Source organism: Aureobasidium melanogenum, assembly GCF_000721775.1.
Source record: "Aureobasidium melanogenum CBS 110374 unplaced genomic scaffold scaffold_1, whole genome shotgun sequence".
NCBI lineage: Eukaryota > Fungi > Ascomycota > Dothideomycetes > Dothideales > Saccotheciaceae > Aureobasidium > Aureobasidium melanogenum.
Genome location: NW_024470053.1, coordinates 932,903 through 950,685, shown reverse-complemented (window position 1 = coordinate 950,685; position 17,783 = coordinate 932,903). Strand labels below are relative to the sequence as shown.

Below are 17,783 nucleotides of genomic sequence, written 5' to 3'. Positions count from 1 at the left end.
TTTCAAAACTTGATATCCCACGAGCGTGTAGTCGTTTTAATCCTTGTCCTTTTTCATTGGTAGATACATGATTACGCAAGCCTGTTCACTGTGCTGGTGGTTGTTCAGCTTCACCAATCTCACTTGACTGAGTTTTCATCTTGTTCAATCTCATCTGACGCTTCTCAAAACGCATTGATATATCGCTCTCTGAAAGTCACCTAACTCAGAGTATCACTGAACGATCATCGAGAAGTGTTACAAGTGAAATCAAGGCATCAATGACTCGAGCTCAGCAAACATAAATAAGTTGGTCCGTACACACTCCGAGAAACGACCTGATCTTTTTTGAATCTATATTGTCTTTGACCCATCTCAATAACACACAACCAATCATGGCTTCGTGGCTGCGCAATAAGGCACAACGGTTCGAGGGCTTCCTAGACGCTCGCAAGTGTAGGTCTCACGATCTCCCAGAACGAATATTTTTTTGAAGTGTTGACAATGACGTAGCGCCGGACAACGGAACGACACGACCACCAGCTGTCAAAGCAGCGAACGAATCGGCAATACCGACACCGCAGAACCCAACACTCCTGCAAGCCTTTGAATGGCACACTCCCGGCAGACACTGGAATCGTCTTGCAAGTGTCGTATCGGGCTTGGCTGATATCGGCATCACCTCACTCTGGCTTCCACCAGGCTGCAAGGCCAACAACCCTCATGGCAATGGCTACGATTGCTATGACCTCTGGGATCTCGGCGAGTTCGATCAGAAATGGACACGTGCAACCAAATGGGGATCTAGAGAAGAGTTGAATGAACTGATTGCGAAGGCCAAGAGTCTGGGAGTCCTGATCATCTGGGATGCTGTCCTGAACCACAAAACAGCCGGAGACGCTAAAGAGGAGTGCTGGGCTGTCGAGGTCGACGGAGAAGGTACACATGTCCATATCCCTCTTTACCGAGGTATCAAACTGACTGAACTTCAAACAGATCGCAGAATCGAGAGGACTACACCAAAGAAGATTGAACCCTGGATTCACTTCTACTTCCCTGGTCGCGGAGACCACTATAGCAGTCTGAAGTGGCACTGGCAACACTTCAGCGGCACAGACTGGGACCAGCTCGCTGAGAAGAATGCTGTCTACAAGATCGTGAACCCTCCAGAGACGCTTCCCCGCCCAGGAGCAGCTGTGGATCCAGCCTGGCGCAAGAAGGACTGGGCCACTGATGTCGATGACTTCAAAGGCAACGGAGACTACCTCATGTTCTCCAACATCGACTATTCTAACGCTGAAGTCAGAGAGGATGTACAGAAATGGGGAGAGTGGATGGTGAACGAAGTCGGCGTGGATGGCTTCAGATTGGATGCTGTACCTCACATCAGCTGGATGTTCACCCGAGAATGGATCCGCATCGCAAAGGAAGCGGCCAAGCGCCAAAACCGTGAGCTCTTCGTCATGGGCGAGTTCTACAATGACAAAGTCGCCAAGATTCTGCAGTGGATGGACAGAATGAACAATGGAGTGTACGCCTACGACATTCCTCTGCTGAGCAACTTCGCCAAAATCTCCATGGCGAAGAGCAAGTTCGACGTCGACTTGAGAAAGGTCTTTAAGAACACCTTGGTTCATCACCGACCCGGAAATGCAATTGTAGGTACTTTTTCGCCTTTGGCACCGCACAATCGCTAACAAGCATACGCAGACTCTTGTAGCCAGCCACGATACTCAGCCTGGTCAGACAGTGGAAACTCCTGTTGCACCTTACTTCAAGCCTCTGGCTTATGCAATCATGCTTCTTCGTCGCGAAGGTCTGCCTTGTGTTTTCTGGGGTGATGTTTACGGCATCAAGGGCCCTCACGCCTCGCCAGCAGCCTGTGAAGGCAAGCTACCTATTCTAATCCTCAGCCGCAAGCTTTTTGCCTACGGTGAGCAGACTGACTATCTCGAAAGTAAGACTTCGATTGGATGGGTCCGCCATGGTACTTGGGACAGAGTCGATGGTTGCGTCGTCATCATGAGCATCGGAGGTGCTGCTAAGAACAACATGTTCGTTGGCCCTGCCAAAGCTGGTCAGGTCTATACCGACGTCCTGGGAAATTCTAGTCAAATGGTCACTATCGATGACAGAGGCTACGGCGGCTTTAGATGCTCTGAGAAAAGCGTCAGTGTCTATGTCCGCAAGGACGCACCTGGCAGAGCAGAGTTTGGAGCTTGCCATCCTGAAAAGTTCACTATGCAATGATGCAGCACCTACTCAGACAGTGCTTCACGTTTAGCATGCAAGTCTGTGAAAGCAGGAAGTGGGAATTCTTGACATTGACCATCTGGATTTGAAGATGCGAACTGAGATAGCAGGAACTTGTATAATAAACTACGACGAATGAACCATTTGACACGATTGACGATGTGTCTCCTCATAGCCTCCCCATGTGCTCAACTATGCAACACATACATGTAAAAATGCACAATAGTTTTGAGACTAATGTGAAGTTCATTGAGAGGCAAGTCAGATGTGAGCTTTCCCTGGTCACATCTCTGATCTGAAAGCTTTTCTGCCTTTTTATAGTTCAGAAGTGCCTCTGCCCTTGTTTCGAGATGAAAAATCACAGTATGTGAACAAACAACCACTATTCTTGCCTAGAATATCTAGCATGTTCACTGAGCCTGACAGTCGAGTGAAAGTTGGAAATGCCAAGCCCCAGTTCAGCTTTGCGCGATTAGCTCGGGCTTGGCAGCACACACTGCGCTTGCCTCGCTTGCCAAAATCGAAAGCACAGCAAGTTCTCCATTTGTGTATTCGCGCCGCCAACAGCAGTAACATCGCCCATCAACCGCCACGATGTCGCTCGTCTCCGGAGAAAAGTCGAACTTCCAGTTCATTCTGCGTCTGCTCAACACCAACGTACGCTTTCCCACGATCCGCTCAACACTGCGCACCTTCCAATCCGGCAAAATTGCCTCCTTCCATACCCAGACACGCAAAGCCACAGACGCATGCATCGCCAGACGAAAAGAGAATACCAGTGTTGACATGTCGTTTTACAGGTTGATGGCAAGCAGAAGGTCATGTACGCCTTGACCAAGATCAAGGGTGTCGGTCGCCGCTACTCCAACTTGGTCTGCAAGAAGGCCGATGTCGACCTCAGCAAGCGGTACGCATTTGGCACTTGGACACGCACAGCAGAAAAGACTTGGATCTAATACGAACAAAACAGCGCCGGTGAACTCACCTCGGAAGAGCTCGAGCGCATTGTCACCATCATCCAGAACCCCACCCAGTACAAGATCCCCTCGTGGTTCCTCAACAGACAGCGCGACATTGTCGACGGCAAGGACTTCCAGATCCTCGCCAACGGTGTCGACTCCAAGCTCCGTGAGGACCTCGAGAGACTGAAGAAGATCCGTGCCCACAGAGGTCTCCGCCACTACTGGGGCCTCCGCGTCCGTGGTCAGCACTCCAAGACCACTGGCCGCCGTGGTCGCACCGTCGGTGTCAGCAAGAAGAAGTAAACGACTCGCATTCTACAACATTTTCCCGGAACGATATTGGGGCGTGTGGTGGTGCAGCGTTTTACAGCCGAATCAAAAATACCAAAGCAGTCTGCTTTCGGCTTTCTTCATGGATATGGCGCAAGACTATGGTTGTTGTTGTGGTCCGTTCTCAATGACATTGTGCTGTTGAAGAAAATAAAATCCTTATCTTTCTCGTTGACAAAACACAATGCTCTTTGCCGCCCCAATGTCACCTTACGGAATGAAACCCCTTGTAGAGTGAATGACGATATGAGACGGTTGCAAAACACATTTCACCAGTCCCTGCCTCAAACACATGGTGATTACAACGTCAACGGTAGAGAAAATATATGTGCAAAGCAAGATAAAGCACTTTTGATGTATACAAAACTCGTGGGGTATGATGCGCTGTAAAAGCAATGAAAGAAAGACCAGACGTGCCGAGCAATAAGCTTAGTCGCCCTCGTTCATGACAGCCATGTCCAAAACCTCAGCTCTGGCTCTGCCCTTGGTCTGCCCGCTGACAAACTCGCTCAAAGGTTTGAAGCTGCCTGGTTCCACGAAACCAACGACTTCCCATTCTTCACCCATCATGTCCTGACTTTCGACTTGCTCGATGTAGCCTAGTATTCTGTCTTTGACAGTGCCCTTTGCCTGTGCCTCGCCCTCGGCCTCATCCCCAGTTTTAGGTGCACTCTTGACTGCCTGTTTCAGCACCGAAGTGGGGCAAGTAATTCTCAGTCTCATTCTTGCGCGGGCAACAGGAATGGGTTGATGTGCGATCAAAGCCTTCATGGCATTCAGTGCTTGGGATTTGGCATCGCGAGTAGTCACGACGCCAGTCCACATGGGCTTTGACTTGTGTTCGGCATGACTCTCGCCTTCTACAGGGGTTGCGGTGCCGCTCGCGTTAGGTGTGGTTGTGTCCTTGCCGCTTTGACTGCTGAGTTGGTCGAGCGCTTTCTCAATCATGCCAGTAGTGTAGACGCGCTTGCTCTTGGGATCTACCAGCTTGCCAGCGACGATGTCAATGACCTCGGCATGGACTCTTTCCAGCTGGGCGTGTCGCTCCTTCTCGCCGACCTGCAATTCGCCCTTGTTCAAAATTTCCAGGATGATGTCGTTCAAGGGCACCTTGCCAAAGGCCTTTTGCAAGTCTGCTGAGGGAGCAGCCTGGCCTTTGGAGACGTTGAGAAAGACGTTCGGGATTTGGAGAACATTGTCAAGATCGGTCTCGACACCAGAACGCCATTCGAGGACTTTGTTCTTGTAACATGCGACTTCGAACCGCTTCTTGCCTGGAACAAGATGAGTTGGATATTCATGGTAGGATCACTTGGGACGCTGCGCGAAACAGAGGCAGTGTGCGCAAGGGAGAATGCAACATACCCTTCTTCATGCGGACAAGAGAGACATTTGTAAGTTTGATCTGGTTTGACGGCTTCGCATGGCTGTCAGCATTCTAGAGATTTTGGAGTATAGAACGAGGTAGAGGCGGTACCTGGTTGATCTGAGCCGACGGCATTCTGATAGTGTGACAATATACGATGCAATATTGAAAAGAGGCTGGGGATGCAGACCAAGTCCGGCATGCAAAAGCTGCTAAAGCCGTTCGCGCCTGGCGAAAACGTCGTCATGGCAGCGCCGGGGAAAGCAGATAAGCTCACACGACTCGCAACAGAACATGCTACCGGCCGTGTGCCATTTGGATAGCCAGCGCCCACCTTACTTTGCATCTATGTCGCCCAGATATTGTACATGAAGAGGAATAATATTTACAAGTTTGATTCAATGTCTTCTTCTCTGCTCGTATGCTTGGACTTAGCTACCAAGTCTTTCTGGCTGCCACAATCCAGCCGTCACATAAATCTGGTATCAGTGGCACGCCCTACGCTGGCTAAGACAAGGGCAAGCGATGGATAGCACATTCGTCAGATCGTTGCCCGATTCGGCAGGCGGGCGTATCAGGAACCGTGCATGCTTCGCATGACCTTGATGCTCCCCACACATGGTGTTAGGCTGCCTCTTTCCCTTCCCTCTTCCTCTCATCCACTCTACCTTGATAACCTCGAGGTCTCCTTCTTGTCATTCATCCTTGTTCTTCATCAATTGCTTCACCTTGTGCCGCATTGATAGCATCGTATACTACAACCAGCTACTCAGTCGTTGCCCGAGTCTGTTTGCGCCGTCATGAAGGTCGCCGCATACGCCTCTCTGATCGGAGCCGCCACGGCTGCCGTCACCCCCGGCCAGTCCATCCTCAAAGCTCCTAAGCAGGCTTCAGAGGCATGGTCCAAGCCTCTGCACAACCTGCAAGAGTCTCTCAAGTCCTTGACCGGCGAGGCCCGCCAGATCTGGGATGAGGTCGCTCTCATGTTCCCCGAGGCCATGGACCAGACCAGCTTCTTCTCTCTCCCCAAGCCTCACTCCCGCAAGCACGACAACGAGTGGGACCACATCATGAAGGGTGCCGACATCCAGAGCGTCTGGGTTGAGAACGCTCAGGGCCAGAAGGAAAGAGAGATCGAAGGCAAGCTCGAGAACTACAGCCTGAGAACCAAGAAGGTCGACCCCAGCCACCTCGGCGTCGACAAGGTCAAGCAGTACAGTGGCTATCTCGACGATGACGAGGCCGACAAGCACTTGTTTTACTGTAAGTTGCCACCCCCCTTCTGCTCTCACCAACATCCACTAATGCATTCACAGGGTTCTTCGAGTCCCGCAACGACCCAAAGAACGACCCCGTCATTCTTTGGCTCAACGGCGGCCCTGGTTGCTCGTCTTTGACTGGCTTGTTCATGGAGCTTGGCCCCTCGTCCATCAACAAGGATGGCAGCGTCAAGTACAACCCTTCGTCTTGGAATGCCAACGCCTCGGTCATCTTCCTTGACCAGCCCGTCAACGTCGGCTACTCATACAGTGGCAGCTCTGTCACCAACACTGTTGCTGCCGGCAAGGACGTCTACGCTCTCCTGACCCTCTTCTTCAAGCAGTTCCCCGAGTACGCCACTCAGCCTTTCCACATCTCAGGCGAGTCTTACGCCGGTCACTACATCCCAGTCTTTGCCTCCGAGATCCTCTCTCACAAGAAGCGCAACATCAACCTTCAGTCCATCCTTATTGGTAACGGTCTCACCGATGGTTTGACTCAATACCCTGAGTACCGTCCCATGGCTTGCGGCGAGGGTGGCTCTCCTGCTGTCCTTGATCCCCAGCAGTGCCAGGCTATGGACAACGCCCTGCCCCGTTGCTTGAGCTTGATTCAGAGCTGTTACGACAGCGAGAGCGTCTGGTCTTGTGTTCCCGCCTCCATCTACTGTAACAATGCCATGATTGGTCCTTACCAGAAGACTGGCCGCAACCCTTACGACATCACCAAGAAGTGCGGCAGCAACAGTCTTTGCTACGATGAACTTGACTGGATCAGCGAGTACCTCAACAGACCCGAGGTCATGAAGGCTCTCGGCGCCGAGGTCAGCAAGTACGACTCCTGCAACTTTGACATCAACAGAAACTTCCTCTTCGCCGGTGACTGGATGCAGCCCTTCCACCGCCTCGTCCCTGGTATCCTCAAGGAAATTCCTGTCCTGATTTACGCTGGTTCATTGGACTACATCTGTTCGTCTCCTGTTTCTCTCGCTTTGGCGTGCTCACATAGCTAACATCCTTACAGGCAACTGGCTCGGAAACCAAGCCTGGACCGAGGCCCTCGAGTGGCCCGGCCACAAGGACTTCAAGAAGACCCCTCTCGAGGACTACGTTCTCTCGGACGGCACCACCGCTGGAGCCGTCAAGAGCAGCGGCAACTTCACCTTCATGAGAATTGATGGTGGTGGCCACATGGTTCCCTACGACCAGCCTGTTGCTTCTCTTGAGATGCTCAACCGCTGGGTCGGTGGAGAGTGGCTTGCTTAAGTAATGATTGGCATTTCACCTTCCCGTATCGTCATCATTGTTCTTATCAAGAGGTGTATGTATTATACTGCCTGCCTGCTATCGCAGGCTTCTAATCTCCTTTGTCAACCAATAGCATTGTAATCCAATACGAATAGCTTATTGCTTCATGTTCTTAGTCTTGACAATTGGTTCGCTCAACTGCCGCGTATGATCTGGTGCGGTGCACCTTGGCTCCTACGTGAGATTGATCTCCCCCGTCCCTGTGTACTGAAATCTGTGACTTTCGCCGTACTCCGACTACAGCCAAGAGCAAAATGTAGACTTTAGAAGGCACAATCGTTTTGGAAAGCGGAGGGATATACATTGAGAGTCGACGACTTGCTGCTTCTTAGTGAATACCATCTTTGTTTCCAAATCCTATTATGCATTTCTATAGCTATACGCGTTACATACTCTAGTACATGGGGAGGCCAGGACTGTCATCCTACGGGGGTCTCCATGGCTATGGTGCTGACTTTGTTTCATCCTTTGCGTGTGTCTAATAGGTCTGCAACTTTCATGATACTTCAGAGTAGCAGAGTGTAGAGTCTACGCTGAAAACAGGTATAGTTGTTTCAACAATTGAGCGTGTCAAGGATTCCTCAATTATGTTTAGCGAGTCTGGGTTATGCTTATTACAACTGACACATTGTTGGCTACGGAGTACCTAGAACGCATCTCTGGATTTGCATGAGGTTTTTAGAAACCAGGATAGGGTCCACTAAGATGCAATACATTGCCGATTCTCTTGAGCTACGTCTCTGCTTCCGTGAATAACTATACCTTTTCACAGGCATACCCTTTGCTCCTTGTTATGAGTCAAGGAAATAATGCTGCAAGCAGCAGGACAGGGTCACACGGAAAGCAACTTTATCACACCGACCACGGAACAACGAAAGTCATGCTTATTGTTCGCTGCTGTATGTGAGGCTACCATATTTCAGTCACTACATACGAACTAACATCTATTCCACAGTGTGATATATAGCGATCTTGTAGGGGTTGAGAATGTATGATTGAGTCAGATTGACCCACAAATCGGAGCGTTAGTCCGTAGATCAACTTCAATGTTGCTATGCTTTGCAGAGCCATGCATTTGTTGTATGTATACACTTACAAGCCTAGAGTCACAGACACACCACCCGGAATAACTTGCAGTAAGAAGTATCGCCGTAGCAGCTAGCGAGAAGAGGATGTCTGCCAAATTGACTCCTCTCACCGAGCTCGACGCCATGCCTCTGGGTTTCTGCAGCATACCTCAGAACCCTGCTGTTGTACTGATCTTTATCAATCTTGCCTTCGAACCACTCCCCCAAAGTCGACGCATCGAAAGCAGCCTGGCTAGTTGAGGCAGCCGTGTGTGGACGGAATCCAGCCAAACTGTCTCCGACCAATAATAGTTTCCCACCAAAGAACTCATTCTTCGGTGAGATATTGTCGGTAATAGCTTGGACAAATGGGTGTTCCGTTTTGTTGACCAGCTCAGCGAACTGAGGTGGCAAAATATCCTTAGCAGCTTGCTTCTGATTTGCCCAGACCTCGACCTTCATCTGATCAGGAGGCAGAGTGATGTGATGACGTGACTGGTCTTTTCCTGTCATCAGGTCTATCAACTCATCGCTGTCTTCCTTGTAGTTCCTGTACCAGACCCAATTCATCAACCTTTTGCCCGGCTCTAGTGTACCGTTTTCTCCTGGAATCACGTAGGCCAGAATTTGCGTGCCATCAGCGTGGTAAAATGAAAACTTCTCAATAAAAGCTTTCGCGGCAGATTCAGAGAGGTCGCCTTCAGGAACTGTACCCCGAAGGGCGACATAACCAGCATAAGTTCGTTCAACGGTTGGGAGTAGCGTCCTGCGTACTGATGAGCTCGCTCCATCGGCAGCTATTACTAGATCTGCAGTCATTTCCTCCTCTTTCTCAGACTTGTTCAACCAACGTACGCGTACACCCTCCGAGGATCCAAGATCTTCGACAGATCTGACGTTACAGCCATACTGGTAATTTGCCTTTCCATGGCTGAGACCAGAAAGCCTGTCTTCCAGTCTCTCGAGGTCCGAATTTGAGATATAGTCTTTGATATCCATATCGTCTACCCTCCATCTTAGGAAGCGGTAGAGAGTGTCCCAGCTTGTCATTCTTTGCTCCCTTCTCTCAGCACTTCCTTTGATGATCTCGCCCTTGCGGTCCAGATATTGCCTCTGCTTGCTCAGAACGGCAAAGTCCTGCCCAGGACAAACGTAGCGGGAGAAGAAAGACTGTGTATCTGATCCAGCAACAACTCCTGCACCCTGATTGTGTAAAAGAGCGGTCGGTGATCTTTCCAGGATGGTGACTTTGGCTGAAGGACAGTGGACGATGATGGTCAGGGCGTGCATCAGTCCAGCCAGCGAACCGCCAACAACAACAACATTTTGTACATTGGAAAGATGAGGCATGATTGTGACAGGTTTTTGCAGCAGTAACAGAAGGAGAGGTGGAAGATCGCGAACCGCGCTGCCCGATAAGAATAGTTGTTCAATAATTGATTTAATTAATTATGCGGGCGACCGCTTGCACGTCTCACGTCATTGACATGCGCACATGTTCTCGATCGTCACATCCTCCATGTGCTTAGAGACTAACATATCATATACGATAGCCGAGGTGCAACAAATCAATCGCAGCTTGCGACTGGGGGAGCTGAATTGTTTCCTGCCTCCCCGTGTGTTGGAGTATGTAGTGCGTAGCTGTAGAAATGCACGATATACTATGCAACTGGACAGTATCCGTTGAGAAGCGAGGACTTCTCGGCTCTCTCGGAATAAACCCCTGCCTCTGAGAACAATCATGCCTTTCTATAGTATATTATTTGCTCTTTGCTTCTCGGGAGTGATACGATACTTGTACGATGGAAGTTGCAGACTTCAGCACACGGGGAGGCCGGAGTTCGACTGACATCACGATGATCCGAGATATAAACAACCCTTGTCACTTGCACGACCCGACTACTTCTTCCTCCCTCGACCAGAACTTCAATAGTTTGAGAACTTACTCTGGTCATAAAACATCAACAACTTAACCCATAACCATGCCTGATATGAATGCCATTGTCGTCGAGAAATACGGAGGAGTTGAAAATCTCGTGCACAAGCGAGTGCCCAAACCCACAGAATTGAACGACTATGATGTACTCGTGAAGTGAGTGTCATGGCCACCGTCTCTGCTCTGGTATGGATACTGATGCTGATTTGTACAGCGTGAAAGCTGCTAGTGTCAATCCAATCGACATGAAGGTAAGAGCAGGAGTTTACGATGACTACGCCGGTGAGTATCGCAAGATGCAACACTACCAAGATGGATCAGAGACCCTAACATGTTGACAAAGACTACTACGACCATGTTCCTAAGCCAAAACCAGGCGAAGGCGGCTATCAAATCATCGGATTCGATGGAGCTGGTGTGATCGAACAGGTCGGCCCAAAAGTCAAAAACTTTTCCACTGGCGACGCGATTTACTATTCAGGCTCACCCATACGACAAGGCTCAAATGCAGAGTTCCAGCTGGTTGACTCTCGATCCGTTGCCATGAAACCAAAGAACCTCAGCTTTATCGAGGCTGCAGCATTGCCCCTGACTTGGATTACCGCATACGAAGCTCTTGTCGAACGGATGGAGATCAAAAGGGGTGAAAAAGCTGGTCTCCTGATTATTAATGGTTCTGGAGGTGTTGGGTCAGTCGCAAGTCAGATTGCTAGAACGGTCCTTGATTTGCCTGTAGTTGTTACCACGACGTCGCGACCCGAAACCACCGAATTTTCAAGATCCATGGGAGCTACGCACACGGTAAATCATCGTGAAGATCTGCCACCACAGATCGAGAATTTGGGGCTGGATGTACCAATCAAGTACATTTTCATCACCCACTCGACAACTCCTTATATCGAGCCGGCGGCCAAGATCTGTGCTCCATTCGGCAAAGTCTGCTCGATTGTTCAAGCCAAGGACATCCAGATGTACGGCACGGAGTTCATGGCCAAGTCTTTAAGTTTTATTTGGGAGCTGTTGGGCACGAAGCCCTGGTATGGAGTCGACATGGATTCCCACGGTAAAATACTGGAAGAGCTTAGGCAATTGGTCGAAGACGGCAAGGTCAAGACTCACCTGCAGCAGAGCTTCAGACTGGATCTGGAGGGGTTGAGGAAGGCGCATGAAGCTATTGAGAGCGGAGGTTCCATGGGCAAGAATGGACTGAGTGTCGATTTCGGTGAAGGAGCCACCACATTTGCATAGATATATTAGCTGTTATCGTTATCATCGCTCGATTCTTCCTCTTCGAAGGGCATGAGAGGTGCACGTTTGTCATGCTTCGGGTCTGTACTGGAGTTGTTCTCGGTGCCACTACCAGTTTCGCGGATTTCTTCTTGAGTAGAGATAGGCTTTTCCTTTGGAACCACAATTTCTGGAGCAGCAGTATTGGTATCCCTTTCTGTGCTTTTAGGTTGGATAGGCGGAGGAGACTCAGGACCGGGGCTCCCGTGTTTTAGGCTAATCTGCTTTTCTGCTTCATCAATCTTCTTCAGAAGAAACGCGACAGTGCTGTCTCGTGCTTTGTCGAACTGTCGCAGGCGCTCAAGAGGCATGCTACTGTAATCAGGTGCCGGTATAGGGGGCCGTGAGTGGGGTTTCTGTTCTGCATGGGGCTGTGTTTCTTTCGTCTTATCCTCTAGAAGCCGCCTCAATACCAGGATGTTCTGGTCTCGATCCGCCAGTTCGACGATCAAACTCGCTTTCTCCATATCTTCGTCCTCGATTCGCCTACGCTTCTGGCCTTCGCTGTCATCGTTTTGCCGCCAAGCCCGGATCGCGTCCCTGGCAGAATTCTCGATATGGGCAAACCGAACAGGACCAAGCATGACACCCCCATAATAACGCGCGACGACAAGAGCACCCTCCACACGCATTTCCTCGAGGATTTTGAGTACGTGACGGCCTCCATATCGCTCTCCATCATCGTCTGTACCAGTTTCGAGCGTATGCACGCCACCCACTAGAGTTCTTTGCGATGAGGGTTTTCTCCATGCTAGAATACGGTGAGAAGCATCTTTGATTCGATCCAGATTCTGTAGCTCCTTTGCTGGCATGGTTGGGGAGAAGAAGGCCTGGAATTGGGATGCGCGATCGTCGATAATCTCAGAGATCCAATAATCGTGGTCTGAATCTCCCGAAGCATCCTTGCTAGGAGAGGGACTCCTGGGGCGTTTCGCCATTGTGATGGAACTGCCTGGTACTGTTCTTCGCGCCAATTTCGAAAGTGGTAGTTGGCTCCGCGTCGAACATGATAAAGAGCACGCGTGCCAAGCCGTTCCAAACAACCGGCAAATCCAAATCAACAGTCGACTATCTTGTAGCCTACCTGCATCTGTATGGCTTCCCCTTGTGCGTTCTTTCCCTGTGTGCTAAAAGACTGGACAGTCTAGCTATCAAAATACATAATACTTCAAGACTGTTGTTAAGATGCTTAGGGATTAGAGGCTATCTTCATGGTCGGACCTAGCTTTAGAAAGTGAGCTTACGATACTCTTATGCCTTACGCTGGGAAGGAATCGATAGCGGCAGTGACGATCTTTATGCAGGATTGCAATGCTTAGATTCGAGATGCACTTCTTGAACAAAGTACTCTGCTGTCTATCCAACATTTCCACGCTTACCACCACGCTTTTGCCGATCAATATGACCTCTCAAGATCTTTCGGTGTTCAACCAAACTCCTCTTGCCCTTTCTCTTGGCCTTTCCTAGAGTCATGAGGAAGTTCTTCTTGCGAGCCTTCTCTTTGTTGGTTGTACTCTTGCCCTCGGCCTCCTTCTTCTCCTTGCGCTTGGCCGTGGTAGACATGTGCTTCTCATCACGATCTCCCTTCGCCATCGCAATCTTCTCTTCCTTGGTCGCGCGCGAAGACAATGCCGCGAGACCCTCAATCTCAGCAGCTGTGAGAGGGTCGTCAGCGTGCCGTCCCGAAGCAGTCTGCTGTTGGCGTCTTTGTGAGGGCATATGTTTGGACACGGCTGCACTCGTTCGTAGCTCTTGCAACTTGGCAAGATCTGCAGGTGTAAGAATGCGGGTCGTAGCCAGTTTGGAGAACTCAGCAACGGGGTCCTTGGGTGTGTCTTCGGTGTCTTTGGGTGCATCGGCGTCCGTCTTTTGCTTTTTTGCCTTTGGCTTCTTGTCTTCGTCTTCACTGTCGCTGATATTGATCTCTTCGCCATCGCTTTCGACATTGATCCAGCCTTCTTCATCTGAATCATCATCTTCTTCAAGATCCCACTTGCTCCAGCCTGCTTCTTCGTCTTCTTCCTCGTCGTCTTCGTCTGCATCGGAAGCATCAGGATCAAGACCCTTTTCGATGCGTCTCTTCCTCCTTTCTTCTGCCTTCCATTCTTCAAGCAGCTCCAGACCCTCAATACCACCGACTTCGACTTGTCCGAACTTCCTGTCCTTGAGGGTACCCTTTTGAAGGCCTATTGAAGCATCCTTGCCTCTGTCTCTTCTACGCAACATCTCTGGGCCAACTTCACGGTAAAGACTCAGCAGACCCTTTGCAGCCATCATGACACCCTTGTCCTTGCTCTTTCTGTACTCGACAAGATCCTGGAGGAGAGTCTCGTTCATGGCAAGAGGCTGTCTGACACAGATCTCCCTGATTGCATTCAGACCAGCTGACGCGACTTCAGAAGCAGCGGCTTCCGAGACAAACTCATTAGCAATCTTTTGAACAAGAGGCTCGAGGGCGTCCGGAGGAACGAGGTTGTGTGTTGACTGAGCAAGCGATGCAAGGAAGGAAGTGACCTGAGGCTGCTTGGGGGTGAGATACTTGATAAAGTAGGAGTAGAGGGGGATCAGAGTTAGCGTGTGCAGACCAACAAGACGCGAAACAAGCTGCAAAACGATCAGCTTCTGATCGAGCTTGAGTTTGGCCTTGGGAGCCTGGGTGTTGAGATGTTGGTGGAATAACTTCTCAGCAAAGCCCTGAGGATCGTGCAAGAGGTGCAGAGCAGAGAAGTTGAGAGGGTGGGGGGCCTTCTTCTTCTTTTCCTTGCGCCTGACGGTGGCGGCCGCTTTCTTCAGTTCGTTGGCCTTCTTCTTTGTCTTCTTGTTGATACCAGCTTGGTGGCGCAATTTTGCCATGTCAATGTTGTCATCATCGTCGCTGTCCTCCTCTGCCTTCTCCTCACGCTCCTTGTCTCCACCTAGGAAGAAATGCACACCTCCGGTGACAACCTTTTCGTGTTGTGACAGGGCAGCTTCTTTCATGATCTCTACAGCCTTCGCATCTGTCCAGATTTGCCTGGTCCACATCTCGCGAGTGATGCGCACGGCCCAGACACCCTTGGCCGAAGTAGGATCGGAAGTGAGCAAGTTGTAGAGAACGGTCTGAATAGTACGGTTGAGTTTGTGGTTGGTTGCCTTTGAGTTCGAAGTGCGGAGATCGGAGATGATCTTGGTGAACAAAAGGGTACGGAGAGCTTTGCTAGGAGTATCGACCAGCAGAGGGAAGAGAGCGTTAAGCAGCCTATGAGGCGTGAGTTTTGGTAGAAGGCATAGGTAGGTAGTTGTGAAACTTACACTGCAGAGTCGATGATTTCCTTCTTGCGCAGCAAGACCAGACTGCCAACGACCTTGTCGCGCAGTTCAGGTTCCAACTCTGCATGGTGCAGGCGAAGCAGGGCCATGAGATCGGTGGGGAAGGTGGCAGTGAGCTTGGGATAGCAATCGGCGCAGTGGGCAACGAAGTCGATCAGCTCTCGGAGACTGACCAGGCCCTGGGAATCGGTCGAGCTGGGGGCCTGCATAAAGAGTTGCAGGAAAGCCTGGTATTGACTGTACTGGTTGTTGAAATCATCCTTGTATGATCTGGCGCAGCATTAGACTGGACGGCATCGTCTTGGATTTCTCTGGCAACCTACGCCGGATCTCGTCGGACCTTGTACTGCAGATTGGGCAGGTCTGCATCGACCTTCTCGAGCGCTCCAACCTTCCGCTTAACCATCTTGTACGAAATGCAGTTATGTCGTTGTCTCGAACGATGTATCGGTGTCTGTCTGGACCTTCCCGAACATTTTCTGATTGCCGGGCGGTGAGAATGCATCAGGTCAACCCCACAGACTCACAAACTTTATTCTCCAATCCCGTCTCGCCAGTCTTGGTGTCCTATCTACAGGACTTCCTTCCTCCCGAGTCTCCCACGATAGCAAGGAGCAAAGCGTATACTATAAGAGGGCAAAAACGAACTCGAAATTGGAGGCCTTACCGCAGAGAGCCTATCAGTTGTCGCCCCTAGACTGACACTGTCCGACCCATGTAGTTGCACGCGTCACATACTCTAGCACACAAGAGGGCCCATCTTCACCACTTCTTTAGATCTACATCGAGTAGACTGTGAGCGTATGCAAAATGAAAAGAGCTCCAGATGCTTTGTTACATGTCGCCTAGTCTACAGACCTTCACACTGTCACCGATCTGCGAGCTACTCGCTCTTTTACTCTCTTCAATTCTTCGACACTTCGCAGTCCTTTGTTACTGGCCTCGACCTCATCTGCCACGTCCTCGTAATGTCCAAGCAGTTGTAACTCGAATTTTCCCAGAACGTCTTCGTTCAACACCCGGCCTTTTGGCACAAGTTTGTCCTTGCCCATCCACTCCCACCAAGGAGCCCTTGTCGAGCTTCCTTCCTCGCCTGTTGTAAGCTTGGAGTTGATCGAAAACTCGTTATGATGTTTATGTCCGTCGTGGAGCTTCCAGCAATCTAGTGCTTGGGGGCTGTACAAGGGTCTACCTTCCCGGCCGAGCAGTGTCCGCACCCACTGCATGAAGTTCCACCTGCTGGGCTTCGGCTCTGAAGCAGACCCTCCGAGATCCATACGCGCTCTAACCGAAGCATGGATGAATTCATGCGTATCTCTCATGAGTACCCCGCCATGCTTCTGCATGCCTGTCAAAGGATTTGTTACTCTGTACCGACCAGGTGTCCGTATCAATGGCCCTGCTAGACTCTGTGGAAAGGTGAAGGAGTTGTAAATCGTGCCCAGGGACCAACCTCGTACCGGTGGGTTCCTCTCGTACCAGACCTTGTTCAGCGCTTGTTGCGTGTCCAGGTAGTCGTCGTAGAACTCGATCCAATCCTTCTTTTCCAGCGGCGTATCGGTAGAGTCCTGTGATTCTCCAGAGAGCTGATCCATCATCCACGCTAACGATATATCTGCTGTAGCTGTATCATCGTACGAACCACCAACGTTCGAGTGCGCTCCTGGGAACCAGGTCTGCTTTAAATACTTTGCTGCAAGTCAGCAAAGCTTTACGTAGTAAAATGCTGATGTTGAGACTGACTGTATGACTACCCTCAGGCTTCTCCCAAACGGCGGGTGAAAAAGGCGCTCGATGCTCATCTAATGCCAAAGCTTGGAACGCATTTTCTACGTTGTCAGAGAGCTTTGTGTCGAGCCATTTGTATTCGTGCAAGAATCCAGGTAGCCCAAAGTGTTTCTGGAACCACGGATTGACTGGTATTCCAAGGGCTCCTTTGGCAAAGTCAGAAAATACAGCTGCAACATACACAGGCGTGTCTTACCAACTGTTTCCCAGACACCAATCGCCCTGATTGGTACGTCTCGTAGCTCGTTCTCTCGAATTGGGACGACGTGTGTCAGCCCGAAACTGCGAAGCACTTCAAACAGGTCAGGAGTGGAACGGTAAGAAGGAAGCTTCTCAACTTACTGGCACGGTACTCATTCAGGTATTCGTACACCCTTGCTGGATCGTTTGACGGGGTTTGGGGCATGCTCTTTCTGTCTGGATTCAGTGGGTCCTGATAGTGTTCCCAGAAAGAAGATCCTTTCGAGTCCGGGTTGCCGGCGTTCTCCCAATCGAGGAATATCTCGTAAAAGAAGGGCAGGCCTGTCTTATTCAGCAAACCGAGGTTTCCAATCAGTCCACCCACACTTCTTGCCGTGAAGCTGCCGCGGGAAAATCCAATCAAGAATATCGAGTCACCAGGCGAGTAGTTATTCGCAAGGAAGTAGTATGCTTCTCTTATATGCTCAGAGAGGCCCAAGCCAGTTCCACCTCCCAGCAATCGATCACGAAGGCCAAGTCCAGTTCCAATTCCTGCCTGATAGTAAACAATCTGGGCGTGATGCTCGCTGTCCTCGGGCTTGATCGCTCTCGAGATTCTGGTAACATTGGAAGGTGTTTTCAAAGCTCCGTTGACCCAACCAGAGTCACTATCCTTCAAGGGCAATTAGAGCTTGACCGAGTTTAGTCTTCTCCGTGTACTAAAAGCTGTAGCGTGTGTAGCTATGAAAACGCACAATA

At 50.4% G+C, this 17,783-nt stretch overlaps 9 protein-coding genes across 9 annotated transcripts; 4 read left to right on the top strand and 5 right to left on the bottom strand.

Annotated features, from left to right (window-relative positions):
* Positions 1–374: 374 nt before the first annotated feature.
* On the top strand, positions 375–2,229 carry M437DRAFT_71176 (glucan 1,4-alpha-maltohexaosidase precursor; the record flags this gene model as incomplete). Its single annotated transcript, XM_041025634.1, has 4 exons — positions 375–435; positions 493–918; positions 976–1,637; positions 1,690–2,229. The coding sequence occupies 4 exons, from the start codon at positions 375–377 to the stop codon at positions 2,227–2,229; spliced, it is 1,689 nt and encodes a 562-aa protein (XP_040884355.1).
* Positions 2,230–2,826: 597 nt separating this feature from the next.
* On the top strand, positions 2,827–3,497 carry M437DRAFT_36384 (ribosomal protein S13; the record flags this gene model as incomplete). Its single annotated transcript, XM_041019436.1, has 3 exons — positions 2,827–2,889; positions 3,033–3,139; positions 3,203–3,497. 3 exons carry the CDS (start codon positions 2,827–2,829, stop codon positions 3,495–3,497), a joined length of 465 nt encoding a protein of 154 aa, XP_040884354.1.
* Positions 3,498–3,953: 456 nt separating this feature from the next.
* M437DRAFT_79982 (Shwachman-Bodian-diamond syndrome protein) lies at positions 3,954–5,025 on the bottom strand (the record flags this gene model as incomplete). Its single annotated transcript, XM_041027263.1, has 3 exons — positions 3,954–4,798; positions 4,890–4,941; positions 5,002–5,025. 3 exons carry the CDS (start codon positions 5,023–5,025, stop codon positions 3,954–3,956), a joined length of 921 nt encoding a protein of 306 aa, XP_040884353.1.
* A 665-nt stretch (positions 5,026–5,690) lies between these two features.
* On the top strand, positions 5,691–7,415 carry M437DRAFT_38541 (carboxypeptidase Y-like protein A; the record flags this gene model as incomplete). Its single annotated transcript, XM_041019856.1, has 3 exons — positions 5,691–6,153; positions 6,207–7,118; positions 7,174–7,415. 3 exons carry the CDS (start codon positions 5,691–5,693, stop codon positions 7,413–7,415), a joined length of 1,617 nt encoding a protein of 538 aa, XP_040884352.1.
* A 1,148-nt stretch (positions 7,416–8,563) lies between these two features.
* On the bottom strand, positions 8,564–9,874 carry M437DRAFT_71151 (FAD/NAD(P)-binding domain-containing protein; the record flags this gene model as incomplete). Its single annotated transcript, XM_041025628.1, has 1 exon — positions 8,564–9,874. One exon carries the CDS (start codon positions 9,872–9,874, stop codon positions 8,564–8,566), a length of 1,311 nt encoding a protein of 436 aa, XP_040884351.1.
* Positions 9,875–10,515: 641 nt separating this feature from the next.
* On the top strand, positions 10,516–11,708 carry M437DRAFT_37763 (quinone oxidoreductase; the record flags this gene model as incomplete). Its single annotated transcript, XM_041019705.1, has 3 exons — positions 10,516–10,616; positions 10,675–10,742; positions 10,804–11,708. 3 exons carry the CDS (start codon positions 10,516–10,518, stop codon positions 11,706–11,708), a joined length of 1,074 nt encoding a protein of 357 aa, XP_040884350.1.
* A 5-nt stretch (positions 11,709–11,713) lies between these two features.
* On the bottom strand, positions 11,714–12,685 carry M437DRAFT_37109 (uncharacterized protein; the record flags this gene model as incomplete). Its single annotated transcript, XM_041019570.1, has 2 exons — positions 11,714–11,835; positions 11,944–12,685. The coding sequence occupies 2 exons, from the start codon at positions 12,683–12,685 to the stop codon at positions 11,714–11,716; spliced, it is 864 nt and encodes a 287-aa protein (XP_040884349.1).
* A 418-nt stretch (positions 12,686–13,103) lies between these two features.
* Positions 13,104–15,462, bottom strand: M437DRAFT_36401 (SDA1-domain-containing protein; the record flags this gene model as incomplete). Its single annotated transcript, XM_041019441.1, has 3 exons — positions 13,104–14,985; positions 15,039–15,326; positions 15,380–15,462. 3 exons carry the CDS (start codon positions 15,460–15,462, stop codon positions 13,104–13,106), a joined length of 2,253 nt encoding a protein of 750 aa, XP_040884348.1.
* Positions 15,463–16,318: 856 nt separating this feature from the next.
* On the bottom strand, positions 16,319–17,655 carry M437DRAFT_26732 (uncharacterized protein; the record flags this gene model as incomplete). The annotated part of the gene is made up of 4 exons (XM_041019103.1): positions 16,319–16,744; positions 16,800–16,990; positions 17,041–17,094; positions 17,187–17,655. Coding segments are annotated over 4 exons (1,140 nt in total), but the record flags the coding sequence as incomplete, so codon positions are not given.
* Between the last annotated feature and the right edge of the window lie 128 nt (positions 17,656–17,783).